At 34.0% G+C, this 21,336-nt stretch overlaps 1 protein-coding gene across 1 annotated transcript; it reads right to left on the reverse strand.

The window, feature by feature from the left end:
* Positions 1-8,888: 8,888 nt before the first annotated feature.
* Positions 8,889-11,252, reverse strand: LOC134240194 (uncharacterized). Its single transcript, XM_062722301.1, has 2 exons — positions 11,030-11,252; positions 8,889-9,028 (listed from the first exon to the last, which is right to left on the reverse strand). Exons 1-2 carry the CDS (start codon positions 11,250-11,252, stop codon positions 8,889-8,891), a joined length of 363 nt encoding a protein of 120 aa, XP_062578285.1.
* Between the last annotated feature and the right edge of the window lie 10,084 nt (positions 11,253-21,336).

A 21,336-nucleotide genomic window follows, 5' to 3' on the forward strand; every position in this document is an offset into this window, starting at 1 on the left:
TTGGGAACCCGCTTCAAATTTAACATTCGAATATCGCGAGATTGCTTATTTTGATTCCAACATACATTACATTTTTTTTAAATTCAGTTTGGAATTATAAAATGACAGCCAGCTTGCTAAACTTTGCTCAAGATGATCACATCGGAATCTGTTACTTGAGTTTTAACAGTAACTTTTAGGTAGAAAATCTATTAGTGATGAACAGATGATACTGTTTTCTTTCCTTTTTTCGATATGTATTCAACTTTTTATTCCATGCAACTCCATAAACAGGCATGCCAATGTTATATATTTCTGCACTATTGTCACCATTTGTCTACTACTTAAGTCGGGTCACGATACATTATTTCGTGCCAAACGTCACAAGTAGTTCTTAACTCTATTCCTTTGAAATATTTGATGGATTTGATAGCTTCAATGAAAATTAGAAATGTATGTTCTTATAACCGGAATTTCGAGCGTTAGAAAGTATATTTATCACATTATACAAATATAATATCGTACACGGCCAAGTAACACTAAAGTGTTTTCCACGAATTTTGTATCCTGTTTTCCCCCAAAGTGGAGATGAGTTACACGTTCATGAAAAGACTGGAATGTTTCACTGAAAAAAAAATCGCCCTCAGACGGTCAAGGAATGTGATACTATTTTTGTTCAATAACTTGCATTTATTACAAAATATCTATATAACCTTTAATAAACAATCTTTTAAAAAAATGTTTTTCTTATTTTTGTCTTTACTATTCATTTAATATGTCACAAGCCTGCGTGGAAAAATAAACAGAAGTCAAGTAATACTTCAGAAACATAGTGAATATTAAGTCAGGCAAGTTTCTTGAAAAGCTATTACTTATAACCATGGTTTAGGATAAGTTTTCCCTGGTGCAAAACAAAAGATTGTTGTCATCGTATTTCCACTTGTAGTTATGTTGTATTCTACTTTGAGATGCAGACAAAAGCAATTTCATTAGACGTTTGAGGAAAACTCATATTAAAACAATACTCAATGCAAAGTAATTGCGATGTAGCAATCTAATGAATCCTTTACATTTCATAAATCTTTTTGGTAGAAGTTTCGTTCATCTAAACGCTCAGCTGACCTTCTAGAACCCGACTTGCTTAATGGCGGAGTTCACGGAGACGCCCCGCCATCTTGGACACGCTTCAGATTTTTAAATGCGAATATCTAGTGTGTGGATTGATCAATTCTAAAATAAATTATATATTAGGCCTTTCCAGTAGGGTCTCCATAAACATTAATTATATCAAAGAAAAATATTGAAAAACAAAAAAAGTTGAAAAAGTGCACATTTTGAATTCACTTCCTGTAGCGACCGGAAGTACTGACGACGCAAACGAAGGCAAAATTGCACATCTATAAGTCATGGTCTACCATCTCTAATAAGTCTCCAGTTAATATCTTGAGCCGTTTTCGAGAACATTCGAAGACAAAATTGCATTTTAAAATCAGGAAATTGCCCATAACTTGGCACTGGTAGCGAATTTTCCAACAAATGGAATTTTATATAAAATTCATACAGTGACCTATTATTCCTGAAATTTTCATTGAATTCCACCGAACAGTTTACGAGAAATCGCCTGCACAAAATTTTGTCTAAAAAAAAAAGAATAATAATAATAAGAAACAATAGAATCACTATAAGGTCTTCCGTGAAGACGGAAGACCTTAATAATAACTAGAAACGATCTCGTTGCGAGCAACGAGAGGTCTTCCGTCCGATTCAGGAAAAAAAACCTCGTAAAATTAAGCTGAAAAGTGATTCAAAATTTTGGTCACAAGGAGGATTGAACTCAGGTCGCCAACGTGAATGCACTTTTTTTTTCTCTTTTATCCCTAACGCGCATACCATTATGCTATAATTTGGAGCACTGCTCTAAATATACTTTTGTATACTTTTGCAACAGTACATTTGTCTAAGAATTATAAAAGGCGGACCACTATTCATAATTTCGCGCTAAACGCCACGAGTAAATATTCGCGCCTTTTCTTTGGACTGATCTATTAAATAGGTGTGATAGCTTCAATGAAATTAAATAAATAAAACGTTCTTATGGCCTTTATTTTATTTCGACGTTAAGAAAGTATATTTAACACATTGTACACATTACATATCGTATCTAGCCCAGTTACACTAAAGCAGTGAAACGGAAATTAAGTTTCAAGATTGACACTCAATTGCAACGTACTACTACGTGAAAGTCCAGGTAATTTTTCACATTTCATGTATCCTTATGTCAGAATGGTTCAATCAAACGCTCAGCTGCCTCCATAAACCCCTACTCGCGAAATGGCGGAGTAGACAGAGACAGCCGCCATCTTGGGCCCGCTTCAGATTTTCAAATATTAATATCTAGAGTTCAGATTAATCAATACTAAAACAACTTATATAGTAAGCATCAATGGAAAGGTCACTATTAATATTCCAAAAATAAATGAAAAATATTAAAGAACAAAAAAGTTAGAAAATGCACTTTTTTAAATTCGCATCTCCTAACGACAGGAAGTATTGACAATAGGGATTTTTAACGAACGAAAGGTCGCGTCCTGGATAGTGAATATCACGATCTATAATCCCTGAAAGTTTCATGTTGATATATTCTACCGTTCTTGAGATTAACCGTAGACAAAATGTCATTTTAAATTCAGAAAATGTCCCGTAACTTGGCACCAGAAGAGAATTTTCAAAAAATCTCTCGGAAAAAATAACTTCAGATAACAACACATAATTTCTGTAAATTTTATGAAAATCCACCCAGTAGTCTTCGAGAAATCGCGTGCACAAAATTTAGTGTACGGAAAAATAATAATAATAATAATAATAATAAGAAGAAGAAACAATAGAATCACTATAAGGTCTTCCGTGAAGACGAAAGACCTTAATAAGAAACAATAGAATCACTATAAGGTCTTCCGTGAAGACGGAAGACCTTAATAACTAGAAACGATCTCGTTGCTAGCAACGAGAGGTCTTCCGTCCGATTCAGGAAAAAAAATCTCGTATAATCGAGCTGAAAAGTGATTCAAAATTTTGGTCGCAAAGAGGATTGAACCCATGTCGCCTTTTTCTGTTTTATCCCCAACGCGCAAACCATAAAGCTTTTGGGAGTACTGCTCTAAATATACTTGTGTGTATACTTTTGCAACAGTACACCTGTCTAAGAATCATAAAAGGCGGGTCACTATCAATAATATGCGCCAAACGCCACGAGTAAATATTCGTGCATTTTCATACATTTTATTTGCTAAAAACTCGACTCTGCAGAACCAGAGAAGGTTTTCTACAGGTCCATTCCCCATCACGGGGAAGACCTTACCTGCACATTGGCACCATGTGTATTACCCGCGCAGCCTATTTATGAGAAAATGAAATGAATATTTTTTAGTGTTTAAGAAAACGTTGATCCTACGCTTGCGAAAGTTCTAAGACATTCAAAGATATTTAATTTCTTCTTTATCAAATCAAGAAACTGATTATACGTTAAATCAGCAAATAGGGGCCTTTACTTATGCCATGAATATCACAGAAAAGATTCAAAATTTTGGTCGCAAAGAGGATTGAACCCATGTCGCCTTTTTCTGTTTTATCCCCAACGCGCAAACCATTAAGCTTTTGGGAGTACTGCTCTAAATATACTTGTGTGTATACTTTTGCAACAGTACACCTGTCTAAGAATCATAAAAGGCGGGTCACTATTAATAATTTGCGCCAAACGCCAGGAGTAAATATTCGCGCATTTTCTTTGAACTTTTATGAAATAAAATAAATAAAACGTTCTTATCGCCTTTATTTTATTTCGACGTTTAAAAAGTCTTTGTACACATTACATATATCGTATCTAGCCCAGTTACACTTAAGTAGTGAAACGGAAATTAAGTGTTAAGATCGACACTGAATTGCAACGTACTACTACGTGAAAGTCCAAGTAGTTTTGTTTACATTTCATGCATTCGTATGTCAGAATGGTTTAATCAAACGCTCAGCTGCCTCCATAAAACCCAATTGCGAAATGGCGGAATTGACAAAGACAGCCGCCATCTGGGGCCCGCTTCAGATTTTCAAATATTAATATCTAGAATTCAGATAAGCCAATTTTCAAACAACTTAGATAGTTATAATCTAATTGTTAAGATGAATACTTTTGATCAATAATGTATAACAAAGAATTGATCATTAGAGAGTTATAGATAAAAAACTTTTGGCCCCTCTTAGCCCCTAATTTGAAGGGTCAGCCCTATTTTTTTTTATATCAAATGAAAGGTCTTGCGATATTGAATATTTTGTCTTCAATATGTTTTAACAAATTATGAACAGGAGTGAAGATATGAGACAAAATGCGTCAAATTTTGTGAGATATTTCTGAGACATTTTTTCGGCCCTACCGAACTTCGGTGCCTTTTGCGCTAGAAAGATTTGGAGACCCAATTACAACTCACCAAACCTTCCTCTATTTTCCCTAAAAATCTCAAGTCCATATCTTAAGTCGTTTCGGAGGAGTTTCCCGGACAAGCCGACCCTCTGAAAATCAGAAAATCGTCCATATCTCACGACCGGAAGTGAGATAATCAAAAAGGAAAAAAACCTATCAAGATCAATTGAATATCTTTCAGATCTGAAAGTTTGGTAGAAATCGGACGAGCCATCTCTGAGAAATCGCTTGCACAAAATCGGTTGGAAGAATAATAATAATAACTAGAGCAAAGCTCGTTGCAAAGCAACGAGTAGGTCTTCCGTCAGGTTTTGACCGGAAGTGCCGGAAATGACGGAACAAAATAAAGCAATGAGCTAAGTAGTCTCCAGTGACTTTATAATTTCAATTTTGCATCAAAACCTTCAAAAAAAGCCATTTTTTGCTACTTCTGGTTTGACCGGAAGTGACGACGACGGACGGAAAAATTACTTTTTATGCTCCCAGAGACAAATGTAACCCAAAATCTTGTCGAGAACGGCAAAAAAACGCGTTTTCCGACTACTTCCGGTTTGGCCGGAAGTGACGTCACCGGACGTATTTTGACGACTTCAAAAGATTAAGCTTGAAATTTTGAACAACTTTGCTTCTTTGACGTATTACAAATTCTAAACACTTTTTGAGATATAAAGAAAAAACTTTCGGCCCCTCTCAGCGCCTGATTTAAGGGGCCAGCCCTTTTTCCGAGGTATCAGTTGAAAGATATTGGAATTCTATACTTTTTTTGTTCTACATGTTTTAACAAAATATTTCCAGGTAAAAAGATATCGTAGAAAAAGTGTCAAAAATTTTGAAATTCGCAATAGGACTTTTTTCGGCCCATAGCGAGCGCCGACGTGCGGCACTTCCGGAGAAAGAGAGTGGTGTGTGACAAAAGAGCACACGTTGCTCTATCATCGCTGAAAATCTCATGTTTCTGTCTTAAGGCATTTTCGAGAAAAATGATGGACAATGAGACCCCCTGAAAATCACTAAATCGCGGAAATCTCAAAACCGGAAGTGACGTCATCAAAACAAAAAATTATATATCAGGTTTGTTTGATGTTCTATCAGTCCTGAAAGTTTCATGAAAATCTATCCAGCCGTTTTCGAGAAATCGCGTGCACAAAATCGGTAAGAAAAAAAACAATAATAATAATAATAATAAAAATAGTGGAAAAGAAACCTAAGAATAACAAGAAGGTCTTCCGCTGAAGACGGAAGACCTTAATAATAGGGAAAAAGAAACCGAACGAAAACAAGAAGGTCTTCCGTTGGAGACGGAAGACCTTAATAATAATAATAGAGAAAAAGAAACCGAACGAAAACAATAAGGTCTTCCGTTGGAGACGGAAGACCTTAATAATAATAATAAGAAACAGAGTAAAAACAATATGTTCCCCAACTTCGTTTGGGGAACATAATTAAGACTCTCACCCATGCATCTGAATTAAGGTAGGTCATCAAAACACCGGCGCAGACTGATATTGATATCGATCACTATACCGTATTGGTATTTCCTGTTCATTTCCAGGTTTACATGATAACAGAAGTATCATCTCAACAAAACATTAAAAGTTATTGTAAATAACACGGTCATGATGTTTCTGAAGATCGCAAACTCTTACAGAATTAATAAATAAAACGTTAAGCAGATAATTTAATCAATTAAATAAATAAAGTAGAAGTATACTGTGAGCACTGAGCTCAATAAATAATACCCCCGCTTCCTATCTGATTATAACATAATGAAAAAGTCCATGTTTTTCGCAAACCATGGCCAAAATAATAGCTTGTTTTACGGGATGAATTTGTCCGTCTATATACTGATTCTAGGTCAACCGTGGGCTTTCCTCTTATTGTTGAACCCAGATTCTTTTAAACCTCAAGACACAAACACGAGTTACAATTTGTAGTTTATATAAGGAATGAGCAAGGATTAAACTTTTACATGAGCTTGGGAACTATCAGCACCGAAGGTCTGATTCCAACTGACTGTAATTTTCAATAACAAACTTTACATACTGTAGATCACTAAATTTTTGCGACACCTTATTTTCGCGAGATAGTCATTGACTCTTGATTGCGAGACAAAATTTTCACGAATTGTGGTTATTGCGGCATATAATCTTATGGAATACTATTATATGCGAGAATCAAATTTTCACGAGCACACTATCTCGCGTAATTACGCGAAAATAAAGTTCTCGCGAATAAAAAGTGATTTACAGTACTGAACAAAGAAAGAGTAAGATAAAGGGATTAACAAAAGTATATAGAAATCAAGTATCAAACAATTATTGAGCGAATGATGACAGCATGTGTATAACAGAATTAAAGATGAAAGGTTAAGTGTCAATAAATATAAACAGAAGTCTATGGCACGCCAAATTCACAAAAATGAGCTAATCATAGTTTCACAACCGATAAACTAGGTTTATCGGTTGTAAACTATAGTTTACGGATTGTAAACTATAGTTAACAACGTTAATCTATATTTTACATCTGTAAACCATAGTTAACGCGATAATCTATGTTTCACAACCGTAAACTATACTTAACACCGAAAACAACCATTTGCGATTGCAAAACATAGATTATCTGATAAAAACAGTTTCACGATTTGTAAACTATAGTTTACAAACCGTTAACTATAGTTAACGATCTGATAAATATAGTTTCACGATTTGTGAAACTATGATTAACAACTCTTAACTACAGTTTACGATTGTAAACTATAGTTTACAAACGTGAATCTATGTTTATCAACAAAATCTATTGTTAACGCTTATTACAGACAGATAAACTTAGATTAGCATTCGTAAACTATAGTTAACAAACGTTAAATACAGTTTTACAGATAAAAACTATACTTAACGAATCGTTAACTACAGTTTACAGTTTGTAAACTATAGTTTACACTCGATAAACCTAGTTTATCAATTGTGAAACTATGATTATCTCATTTTTGTGAATTTGGCGTGCCATAGAAGTCAATTAAGGGATTAACTGTCCATCTCTCACTTTGCCTCGGGTGGGATTCAGGTAGTGTGGAATTTATATAATTTATCACATTTGCCGAAATATAAGAAAAGTTTTGACAATTTACACAAAGTCCTAAAAGTTAATTTACAAAGTATTTTATAATAAGTCCGAAAATGTCGTATTTTACACCGTAACACTTGTATAGACGCAACGTGTTTTACTATGGAAAACCCGATATACGTGTCCGATCAAAAAGTAAAATAGGAGGTGCACAATGGCTCTACGTAAGAAAAATTCATTGAAAGTCTTTAAATTTCATTCAGTGGCATGCATATGAAGAGTTGCGGATCAGAGATGGGTATTTCAAACCGTAACAGACGGACAGACATTCCGATCACTATAAACAGATCCAGCTCTCTCAAGCGGGGAGTTTAATTATAATTACAGTTAACTAGAGATATCGTGAGTACTCAGATTACTAAATAATACCCCTGCCTCCCATATGATTATAATGGCAAAGTCCATGTTTTGCAATGGGAGACCCGAAATAAGTGTCAGATCAAAAAGTAAAACAGGAGGTTCACAATGGCGTTATAGAGAAAAGAGTCTATGAAAGCATCATTAAATTTTATTCAGTGTTATAGGAGGATTAGCGGATAAGAGATAGGTTCCCTTCAATGTTATAGAAAAAAATGGCCATATCAATGTTTTGCAATGGGAAACCCAAAGTAAAAAAGGAGATGCACAATGTAACACAAAATCTGTTAAAGTCTCATCAAATTTCATTAAGTGGTATAAGAGGAGCTGCGGATAAGAGATGGGTACCCTAAAGGTAACAGAGGGATGGACGTAGAGACGGACATTCCGATCACTATATAATCTCACTTTTAAGCGAGGGGTACGTATATACATATGATATAATAAATATAAAGAAAAAAAAGAAAGAAAATAGACGGAACAGGGTTTGCAACTTGATTAGTTTATTGAACATTTGACAAACAGAATGAACAACAAAGATTTTAGCGTCACTAAAACGATGTATCATTTACAATTTCTGACAATTTTAGACTGCATGGGAAGCGATCCCCGGTCCCTGATCAATGGAGGGATAGATGTTCCAGCGCAATACCCATTCCTAAGGGTATCTGGAGTCCAAAAGTTCCGAAATACATTGAACAAATTGGAATAGTTAACCGAATTTTGTTCGCAGTGCTATTCTCATATCTGTCTCCATGGCCCATATTGCAAAAACAAATCCAAAGAAAAAATTTAGGTGTTTAGAAAGCCACATGAACATACAGAGAAAGAGTTTTGGTGTATCCTCTTTGGCTTTGGTTCCAAGGTTTGTTTAAATTACAAACTTCAAATTAACAATTTAATTCAGTTTAATTTTAGACAAACATATATAAACATGAAGAGGACATGCAGATCCATTCTATTCGGCAGTGACGTTGAAATATTTCTCAATCCTCTCCAACTCCTTATGGGCGACTTCGATTTCTTTCTGGACACGGGCTTCCTCACGGTTCTGTTGGGCCCGACCATGCTTTTCGGCTTGGGACTTTTCCTGAGATTCTGTCAAACAAATTAAAGTCAATTATAATCATTTCTTTTATGTTACAACATTACTATTTATCAGGAATTAAGATCATCTTAAATAATTACGGTATATTTCATAAATAAATCTATGACAGTAATTATCTTGCAGACAAATACATTTATGCCTTCCATATGATAAAAGTGCAAATTTAAAACCAAGTTTCCCGCAGCTCTGTTATTTTTCAGATTGAATTAAAACCAAGAATGAGTATTGTTGTAAATATGTCATTTATTAATGACACATATGAAACACATGAAATTTGGGAGATCCTATGACTTTCTACAATTTGTATCTACAACTTGTTATGGATCTCCCAAAACTTAAAATAACATCAGGACAATACTCAAAAAACACAAATATATCAAACATTTAAGCTGAAAAATAAGGTGGCAACTGTTTTTCTTACAAACAAGATGTGTTTATGAAACACTGATGCCCCCCTATGGCAACAAAGCGAAGGTTAATTAAGCATTCTCTAATGCTGATCAATTATATTGGTATCTTAAGTAAGGCCTTTTCAGAAGAAATACATATGTGAAATAAAAAATCCTAGCACCACCTGTTCAAGGGTTATGACCAAGGTAAACATTTTTAAATGAAGGACAAACTCTGGGTCAAGGTCAAAGGGTCAACGTTGTTGGTTTCTAATGAAAGGCCTTGTCTCAAAGATTACATATGGTAAGTATGAAAGCGCTGGTCCTTACTGTTCAATTGAATAGATATGGACAAGGTGAAAATTTGTAAAAAGAAGGTCAAACTCCAAGGTCAAGGTCAAAGTTGATGATATCCAATGAAAGGTCTTCTCACAAGGATTACATATTTGAAGTATGAAAGCCCTAGCCCTTACCGTTCAAAGTTATGACCAAGGTTAAATTTTTTCGTAAGTACGGAAATCTCCAAGGTCAAGGTCAAAATTCATGGTTTTAAATGAAAGGTCTTGCCAAAAAGAAGTGATATTTGAAAAATGAAATTCCTAGTAACTACCGTAAAAAAATTATGGCCAAAGTAAAAATTTGCAATTTTTGTGTAAAAGTGGGTCTAACTCCAAGGTCAAGGTCAAAGATTTTGGTATCAAATGAGAGGTCTTGTCACAAGAATTGAATTTGTGAAGTATGAAAGCCCTAGTACTAACCCTTCAAAAATTATGGTCAAGGTTGTATTTTTAAAATAAGTCAAACTTCAAGGTCAAGTTTCTTGGTATCAAATGAAGCGGCTTTTCACAAGAATTACATGTGTGAAGTATGAAAGCCCTAGCACTTTTAGTTTAAAAGTTATAGCCAAGGTTAAAGTTTTTTTGTAAGTACAGAAATCTCTAAGGTCAAGGTCAAAAGGTCAAGGTTGTTGAAATCCAATGAAAGGTCTTTTCACAAACAATATACATATCAAGTATAAATGTCCTGGTATCTACTGTTCAAAAGATATGGCCAAAGCAAAAGTTCAAAATTTTTGTGTAAAAGTGGGTCAAACTCCAAGGTCAAGGTCAAAGGGTCAAATTTAGTGGTACCCAAAGAAAGGTCTTGTCACAAGGAATACACATGTGAAATATGAATGCCATAGCTCCACTAGATCAAAAGTTATGGGCAAGGTTAAAGTTTTTGCGGACAAACAGAGAGACAGACGGACACGACAAAAACTATATACCCCCGAAACTTCGTTTACGGGGTCATAAAAATGGTGTGTACAAACACTTGCAGCATCCACCAGCGATAACAATCACGTGATATCTCTGACATTAGCTAACGACTAATCAACGCAAAGCCCCAAAACCTGAGACTATGCATTACATAACGTCCTATCTCTGAAACCTGAGATATACATAAAATATACTACAATCACTATTCTAACCACAGAAATGGAAAATTACATATGTATGCATAAAACATATTATTATCAATAATATTACAGCATTTAACAACCTTTACAAATGTACAGGAATTAGTTGATATTGTTTTGGTAATTGATATTCATGCACATACTTCTCCATTTTTCAAAATCTTTCTTTTTGTTCTCCAGCAATCTGGCAGGGGGCATCTTTGGGGTTTCCTCTGAAACGAAGGTGAGATCAGAGGCCACACCGCCTTTCTTTTTTGTTACTTCCTTTGTAACCATTGCTCGTCGTACTTTTTCGTACACCTCCATCTCTTCCTTCATCACGCCCACTTTGTTATTTTCGGCAAAACAACTCTGAAATAGACCCATGATGGTTTCAGAGCGTAAAGGACTATATGGATATCAACGAAGTTTTTGTTGATATTCTTCCTATTGTGATGTCACAGAATATGTACACCCGCTATTTGTCCATGACGTCATAATATGCAAAAGTATTGTGTATTTGGTGACGTCAAAATATTTTTATTTTCAATTGTTTGGAAGAAAAGCCTGGTTTTATGGTTCGTGTAACACTTTTAATTCAAAATTCTAAAATCATTAAAAGTTTTAAAATTTCAAAACATTAGATAAAATAGCTCAAAATGATTTCGCATGTTGAAATTTAATTTTTATTAGTTGAAAATTTTAGAAATCTTCCGATTTCTAAGAATGTAATAAAATGTAACCTTTTTAGATTTTACTTTAAATGTTAAAATTTCCAGAAACGATTTTGATATTTTACAATTTACTTCAAACCTCTAAATTTCAACTTTCAAAACGTTTAAGATTTTTTGAGAATTGATAATTTTAAATCAAACATTCAAATATTCAATACGCTTTGAGATTTTAGATTTTTTCTTCAAATATCCAACCTATTCACTTCCAAACCCGATCTGATCTGAATATTGAAACTTTATTTATATCACTTCAAAATTCTAAATATCAAAAAAAAAAAAATTTTCTTCTACCAAAAGCATATTTGACAATGTGTCAAAATTCAAAACACCTTTGGATTTTTTTTATTTTGGATATTTCAGGTAAAGTTCTAAAAACTTGTTTTGGTTAATATTTAAAATTTGAATGTTTAAATAAAAATTCTAAATTTCAAAAAATCTAAAAAGTTGGATTTTAGACGTTTGAAGTATATTTTAAAATATCAAAAGACGTAAAATGATACTGAACCTAGGCCTCAGAATTGTTAACTAAGTGTAAACTTTCTAAGCAAAAGATAGATTAATACACAAAAGTATAAGATAACAAAATCGTTTTGGGAAATTTGAATATTCAAGGTTAAAAAAAGTAAAGATTTAACGTTTAAGTCAAGAATGAAAAATCATACAAATGTATCTCATCTCTTTCAAGTCACTTGCTTTAAATACATGTATCTTAATTTTATATCACAGGGAAGAATTTTAATTTTTTTTCGCTGGTGGATATTGTCATTCTTAAAAGTTAAACTATACATGCTCACACAGCATTACCAGTTTAGCTGTAATTTGTCTACGAAATTGACGAAAGCACTGTACACATAACAATATTTCATTCAGAATGTGGCGTCCGCTGTCGGCCATCGAACTGTCATGTTGTAAATCTTGAATTTACCGGGTGGTAGTAAATACAAAATTTACAACATGACAACCAGTAAATACAATACAACTACATGTAGTTTTCATGTTGTAAATTTAGTATTTACTGCAACCCGGTAAATTCAAAATTTACAGCATGACAGAAATACTGCGAGTAAAACATCCAAATATGAATTTGATGTGACAGACTCTGTAATGTCTTTTAACTGTACAGATCTGGAGTAGAATATAAGCGTGGGGCTCTGAAATCATTACATGTTGGATCAGGTGCCATGAAGGAGAATGCATTCCCTATCGACCGACATCCGCCACGAGTTCTTGTAATGATCCGGAAAGTCTTGAAAGTGTTATACGTTTTGATTTTCCTGATTTTGGTAAATCTGTCATTTCAAATTTATTGAAAATTCCTTTGAGTGTTTAAGTGAAAACTCAACATAATTATTGAATCTTGTTACTTGGAAACATAAATATGAGGTGGTTATATATAGAGTCAAACACCTTTTTGCGGTCGAATGACAGCATCTCAAGTTTGTTTTGATGCAGCTTGAGATAGGTGACCATATTTTACCATATAAATGGTGTTTAACGTAAGGTGAACATTCAGACTTCAATGATAATACGGCATGAATGAGTCGATATTAACTGATAATTTCCTCCAAAGTGATACGTCATTTTTTTCTCTCGCCTCACCGTAACGTGGAACCGACTCTTTTATCGTTGTATATAGACTATAAAAGTCTCTGCGTAATTTATACAAAGGTTTTCATATATTTTGTATGCATTGTCAATAAAATACAAATAAAAACATCTTTCATCTTTGAGGATTTTTCAATGACTGCTCAAAAATTAATGACATATCCTCAGTTAAATTAGTTAAGCACAGTTTTATGAGGAAACATTAAAATTTTATGTTTTCGATTTGTAACACCCATCCACGCATCCCATCAAATATTCAAGAGTTTACCGTTCCCGATTGTAGTATACAGTTTTAGCTATTAATAATTAGCGAATCTTCCATCTGTTTGTCTTTCAAAAGATACACTTCGCTCTAGAATATTTTAAAATTCATCGATATTAATGAAACTACATAAATATCATAAATATCATCTATAATAAAAAATGAATCGGATGAATAACAGATGCTTGGTGAAATCCTATAAAGATAAAATAATAAACCATGTGAGGCATCATTTTACTGGTAACTTTTTAAAATGAAAAAAGGTGTTTTATTTATTATGTTTATTAAAATTATGCAACCTTTTTCTTCAAAAAAAAAGTTTAATCAGTATGTAAAAACAGTAGGTGACCTGAGGATTGTTTTAATCTTTATCTGAGTGTGTTACAATGAGAACTTTAATGACACAAGGCATGGTGTATCTTGCCGTTGGGATTTTCCTAATAAATAAAAATACTGGTAAGTATAAATATACGCATGCTTAATTTTAAAGTTAAAATTATCGTGAATTAAAAAGGAGTGTAGATTCCGATACATTGTGTGAATGTTTGATTGTTTCTCGTGAATGAAAAAAAAGTTTAAAATATATTTTAAAAAATTAAATTATTCCCCACCAAAAATTCATTCAAGATAAAAATAAAACAAAAATTTCAATGTTGAAACAGAAAAAAATTTAAAAAGGAAATTAAACTAAATAAAATCTTACACTTATGGGTGACCATGTTTGACGATTATAGTTAAAACTGATAAGAATTAAGGTTCATAAACCCTCTGCTCACTCATATAAATTTTTGCTTGAACCTTAATGATTTTCCAAAAGAAATGCATTTTAAAAGTAAAATACAAACAATTATAATATAGTGTTCTTTCTGACATATTTTACTGCAACATGAAGGATGTCAGAAAGGACAATAGCTTGCGGGGCAAAATTGGACTTTGACGCGCTCGCAAGTGAGTTAAGCTACGTATTCAGGTTTCTATGCAAAAAATCTAATTAAAACCCATAAGGGCTTTACCAACAGCATATTAAAAGTTAAGACTTGTTTCTAATACATTCTTGGTACCTACGATATGTGGTAGCCAGTGCACATTATGACGTCATCGGCCTCTACTACACAAGTTTATAAGGAACATAAACAAAATCGCTTCGGCGCAAGGGCATACCACACTTAGTTTTACAGAAACAAGGTATAAATAGACGCAGGATATTCCAAAGATTTCAGATATTGCTGCACAAATTTTGACACTGCAATTGTTTAGTTACTATTCGTACAGCTCTAAGTTGAAACTGGGTAAAATTCACAGTCCGGTGTAATTACCTAAAATTTTTATCAAATGAGAAAGTGCATAGGATTTGTGAAGCAATTTTATCAATTTTAAGTATATTCTCCTTGATATTACATATTATTTATTTTAAATTAAATAGGATATGCCCTTGCGCCGACGCTATTTTGTTGATGTGTTTTATTACCTCTAATGGGAAAGAACAATGACGTCATAATTACTAGCTTTGCCATGCCTTGGGTGCTAAGTATGAATAAGAAAATAAATTTGAACTTTCTCTGTATATGAAATAAACAACTTATGCATTTTATTGACTCATTTGTATAGAAACGCCCATACCTTGCCTTAACTCACTTGCGCTCTTTTGAGAACGTGATGAGTTCAGCTTTTCTATCGTGAACTCCTCTTATTTCTAAAGTGGCATAACTTTAAGTAATCAAGTTAAAAAAAAAAGTTGTGTGGACATGGACCATCTTTAAAACGTAAGAGACAGCTAGGGTTATGTCCATGGTGGGGTAATAAGCATTCCCTGTTGATCACTTTAAAAAATGTGTGCTCCTTGTCATGATTGTAGAGAAGATTGACTGTATGTTGTTTAACGTCCCTCTCGAGAATTTTTCACTCATATGGAGACGCCACCACTAACTAGTGGAGGGCTACAAATTTTGACCTATACTCGGCACTCAGGGCCATTGAGCAGGAAGGGATCTTTTTCGTGCCATCACCTATGTAAACGGGGTCTCAGTTTATAGGTCTCATGATCCGAAGGACCGGTGTCGCATAATATACGTTCCGGGTAACTTGGCGTTCCGGCCGGAACGCTAAATACCTATAATATTGGTTCCGGGCCATAATAAACGTTCCGACCCGCGTAAGATTGGTTCCGGCCGTAAAAAACGTTCCGGGCAACCAAGCACCCTATTAAACTCTCTATTTATATTTAATATTGGCTGTTAATTTTAATTTTTTTCTTTCTTTTATACCTTCGTATATGATATAGCAGGATTTAATCGTAAGACATACATATATGTTTACATTTCAAGTCAGAATATGCGGTCTTTTTACCAGAGACATTATATATTTATTGATGTCTCTGATTTAAATATTATATTAATCCATGAAATTCCAGTTGATTATTTTGATTCTTTGTAAACAAAAGAAGGTGTGAAACTTGTTTACATTGATATACCCCCGTCGTGCTGTTTTACGACACACTTGGCTTCTATCGATACGAATAATTGCTCAGTCTTGCGAAGCACACATGACCACCCTGATCAGATGATAATGGTGATAGATTAATTATATTTACGATAAAATACTTTAATTATTAGGTAATATATTAATTTCCTTACAATTTTTTAAACACCCATACATGTAGTTGCTTTTTTTTTAAAACCAAATATATTAATAAATTAAAATACAAGAACATAATGGGAAACGAGTGCATGCCGGATCTAAAAAGGGAATTTATAATTTAATTAAGCATTTAATACGAAGGAAAAGTGTTTCCCTTTTGTTGATTATTTTTCTTCGTCAGGTGAAGTTTTTTGGGTTTTTTTATTTTAATGTTATATGTCTACAAAACATGCATATAATCAACTTGGAAATGTTTCAATGACACGGCTAAAAACTTTTGAATAAAATTCAAATCATTTTTATTTATGCACGTAAGTACAAGACTTAGTACATTTGTATTCATTTGTAAAAATAACACTGAAGAAGAAATGTATTACAGACACAGATCTGTATTTTACTATTTATATGAATATCATTGTGAAGTCTGCTCACCCCCCTTCCCCTGCAGTGAACAATAGACAAAAAACTTGATATGCTTGGTATGAAATTTTCTATATTTTAATTAACAATTTGTTGAATGTGTTCAACAAACAAAGGAGTCTTAGTGGGGAAGGCAACCGCGAACGTTTGTTCTATCGCCTACCTGATTTTTCAAAAGACATCTTTGAATGACTTTTCCTATATATAGATTTAATAGATTTTTTTACGAACTTTCAAAAACTATAATTATTTGGAAAAGAAGAAAAAGTTTCTCTTTAATTCTGATAAAACGTGTATTTCCGCTCTAGAACTCGATGGGAATGTAAAATCTTAATTTAAAATGAAAACCTGCAGGCATGCTTATGAAACTATCGTAGGACTAAGACATCTCTTAAGACGAACTTACGACATATCTTAGTCTTAAGTGAGGCCATCGAAGCTATCCTATTTTAGGAGACCTCCTAATCTTAGTCCTAACTTTAAGGTGACTGCGGACATATCTTAGGTGATTTTAAGAAACGCTGGTGTCAGGAAAACAATTAAGAATGTTTTTCGTTTAAAAAATCAACTATTTAAACAACTAAGTAGCAAATAGATATGAAATATCTTTCAGTAATTGCAACCCGGAACGTTCATTATGACTATAATTTTTGGTTCCGGGCTAACTTAGCTTCGTCAAAAACTGGAATACAAACAACTAAGTAGCTAAAATATATGAAATATCTTTCAGTAATTGCAACCCGGAACGTTTATTATGAACATAATATTTGGTTTCGGGCTAACTTAGCTTCGTCAAAAACTGGAAAACAAACAACTAAGTAGCTAAAATATATCAAATATCTGTCAGTAATTGCAACCCGGAACGTTTATTATGACCATAATTTTTGGTTCCGGGCTAACTTAGCTTCGTCAAAAGCTGGAAATGAAACAACTAAGTAGCAAATAGATATGAAATATCTTTCAGTAATTGCAACCCGGAACGTTTATTATGAGCATAATTTTTGGTTTCGGGCTAACTTGGCTTCGTAACAAAATGGAAAAGAAACAACTAAGTAGCAAAAATATATGAAATATCTTTCAGTAATTGCAACCCAGAACGTTTATTATGAACATAATTTTTGGTTCCGGGCTAACTTAGCTTCGTCAAAAGCTGGAAATGAAACAACTAAGTAGTAAATAGATATGAAATATCTTTCAGTAATTGCAACCCGGAACGTTCATTATGACCATAATTTTTGGTTCCGGGCTAACTTAGCTTCGTCAAAAACTGGAATACAAACAACTAAGTAGCTAAAATATATGAAATATCCTTCAGTAATTGCAACCCGGAACGTTTATTATGAGCATGATTTTTGGTTCCGGGCTAACTTATAAGCTTCGTCAAAAACTGGAAAACAAACAACTAAGTAGCTAAAATATATGAAATATCTTTCAGTAATTGCGACCCGGAACGTTTATTATGACCATAATTTTTGGTTCCGGGCTAACTTAGCTTCGTTACAAAATGGAAAAGAAACAACTAAGCAGCAAAAATATATGAAATATCTTTCAGTGGTGATTGCAACCCGGAACGTTTATTATGACCATAATTTTTGGTTCCGGGCTAACTTATTTTTGTCATTAAGTGGAAAAGAAACACCAAAGTAGCAAAAATACTTGAAAATGCACTCAGTGATGCTAATCCGGAACGTTAAATATGATCATATAATTTTGGTTCCGTGCTAACTTATCTTCGTCAGAAAAAGGAAAGAGAACTTCAAAGTAGCAAAATAGTTGAAATTGCGCCCAGTAATGCTTATCCGGAACGTTAAATATGATCATAATTTTTGTTCCGGGCTAACTTATCTTCGTCATAATGTGGAAAAGGAACTTCAAATTAGCAAATATAGTTGAAAATGCGCCCAGTGATGCTAACCCAGAACGTTAAATATGATCATAATTTTGGTTCTGGGCTAACTTATCTTCGACACAAAGTGGAAAAGGAACTTCAAAATAGCAAAAGATTTTTAAAATAACTCTCAGTAATAGTCACCCAGAAATATGACCATAATTTGGGTTCCAGTCTGAGTTATCATAGTCAAAGATTGGAAAAGACAGACAGACAGCCCGAAATACAGGTATACAGACAAAAAACCTTTGAGCTATAGGAAAGAAGTTTTAAAAACCTCCTATGGCCTAAAGAGGGGGGGTGCACGATAGAACGTCTTCCAGTGCCAGTATTTTTTCCAAACACTACCATTTCCCCTTTTTAAAACTCAACTGCAACGTGTCGGTTGAAAAAGTGTGTGTGTGTGGTGGTGGGGGGGGGGGGGTTAAACCTACGCCCCAATGTACGATGTCTATATTATGTCTATTTTTGCAAAAAAAAAAAAAAAAGTGGGGGCTAAGCCTCCCTACCCCCACCCCCTCCGGTTCCGACGCCTATGAATGGCATGTATAAAACGATCATATTTTTACCAACTTCATCGTGTTTTATGTACACACACCCATGCAGAAATAATTATTTTTACCACATATCTTAAGCGGTTGGTGGTTAGGACATTCCTCGAGGTAACACTAATGTGCATTTTAATTCCTTTAAAACAAACAAATGGCCAAAAAAAAAAAAAAAAAAAAAAAAGACGAAAGAAAAGTAAAAGAAAAAAAATGATTTTTTTTTTTAACTTGATCGTATTAAATAAAAAGCCGAGCCAGTTAACATATATTGTCTTTACTTTTCATATCTCAATTACTATTTTTTTCTTCCGACGTTTAAAAAAATTATCATTTTCATTAATTACACGTGCTTGGCTTTTTTGGTATTAAAGGGAATAAACCATACTTGTATTCTTATGTTTTCATGTTTATTTCACTACAGAATAAATCACATCATCATGAAATACATGTACTGTACCTACATGTAGTATGAAGATTAATTTAGAAGAAAATAAACCATATACGTAAGTAGTATAAACGGCCTCGCTAGCCCGGAAGTGACGTCATAACCGGAAGTGGGCTAACCGGAAGTGGCCGGAACTGGTCTAGCGGAAGTGGGCGGAAGTGGTCTAGCGGAAGTGGGCCCTAGCGGAAGTGGTCTAGCCAGAAATGTCCTAGCCGGAAGCTGACTGGATGACCGGGTCAACTGAGTGCAGTTCTAACCCTAACCCCCTAGCCCCCTAACCCTAACCCTAGCCCTAACCCTAACCCTAACCCAAACCTAACCCTAACTAACCCTATCCGTAACCCCCTAACCCTATCCCCCCTTAGCCCTAACTAACCCTAACCCTAACTAACCCTAACCCCCTTAGCCCTAACTAACCCTAGCCCTAACTAACCCTAACCCTAACTAACCCTAACCCCCTAACTAACCCTAACCTATTCCCCTTAAATACTGGAGTTGTTTACACTGTGTTTTTACATTGGTACGTAGGTACTACGTTTTTGTTTATGCTGACTATACAGGTAAAAAATGCGCCGTGTGCAAAACATTGCAAGAATGTGATTATGACGTCACGCTTCACAGTCTAGACAGTCCTATAACCGGTTTGAACTGGTTTTACTGAAAACAAAAACACACACAAGACAGATTAGAACACAGATTTTATTCACAATGAAAAATACAAAAATGATTTTAATTTCCACTGTATCTGCCAAATTTTCGGGGGCAATCTGGGGCCCAATGTCCTAACTTTTTGCAGATATAGCATGGATCCATCTGTTTCTTACTCTCTCCTGATCCGCCCTGGGTCCCTTCTTCTTTTTCCTGGTCAGTCCTTCCTCCTTTCATTTTACTGATGTAAATTATCAGATGATTCAGCTGGTTTTGAACATCACTCACCTTGTTGTTCATATCATTCATCTTGTTCTCCAGATCAGACAGCATTCCGTCCAGAGTGGTGTTTAAGTGGTTTTCAACATCACTCAACTTGTTATTCATCTTGTTCTCAAAAGCGGACAGCATGTTTTCAATTCCATCCAAAGTGGTGTTTAAGATGCTCATATCTTCTTCTTTATTCATGTCCTCAGGAAAATTAACCATGTCCAAATTCAAATCCAATTCCACTGCATCCTTTATTATCTCTGTCATGGGAGCTCCTACATATCCTTCAGGTGTCACATAATACTGGGAATTTTCTGAAGTATTCATCCTTGCTTTCTTTTTTTTCACCTGTGTCCAGTTCGAAGTGCTCACGCAGAATGATCATCAAATTTTACAGTTTTTTTAGTTTATATACCTGCTATGAGCCGTGTGCACCTTTTTACCTGGGCTTTATATACCTGTTCCATCATCTATAAAGGAGCCGTGTGCAAAAAACTGAGGGTCGTGTGCAAAAGAAATATACCTTTTACCTGTGTTTTCTTATATACCTGTTTGCACCCTCTATAAAGTGCCGTGTGCAAAAAGTACGATAAACTTACCTATGCATTGTGACGTCATCCACTGTATAAATACAATGTGATTATGACGTCACACTTTTTCATTTACAGTCTAGACAGCCTAGTCTAGCCAGCCTAACCGGTTTGAACTGAATTTTTTTTACTGAAAGACAATAACAAATAACACACAATACAAAAAACATGTGTGTGTTATGTCTGTCAAGTTATAACACCAGGTCACTTTTTAAAAAAAACTTAGAATTTCTTTTTAAATTTTTTAAACTTTTTTTAAAATTAACTTTAAATTTTTTATCTTTTAACTTTTTTAAAATAACTTTAAATTTTTTTTTCTTATAAATTTTTTTTTGGTAAACTCCCCTTATAGTTTTTAAGAAATAAAATTAAAAAAAAATCATGTAATACCACATCAGTGTTATGTTATTGTATGACTTCATCT

This window comes from Saccostrea cucullata, unplaced genomic scaffold, assembly GCF_032062105.1.
Source record: "Saccostrea cucullata isolate Sc308-1 unplaced genomic scaffold, CSIRO_AGI_Scuc_v1 ctg74, whole genome shotgun sequence".
NCBI classification, from domain to species: Eukaryota; Metazoa; Mollusca; class Bivalvia; order Ostreida; family Ostreidae; genus Saccostrea; species Saccostrea cuccullata.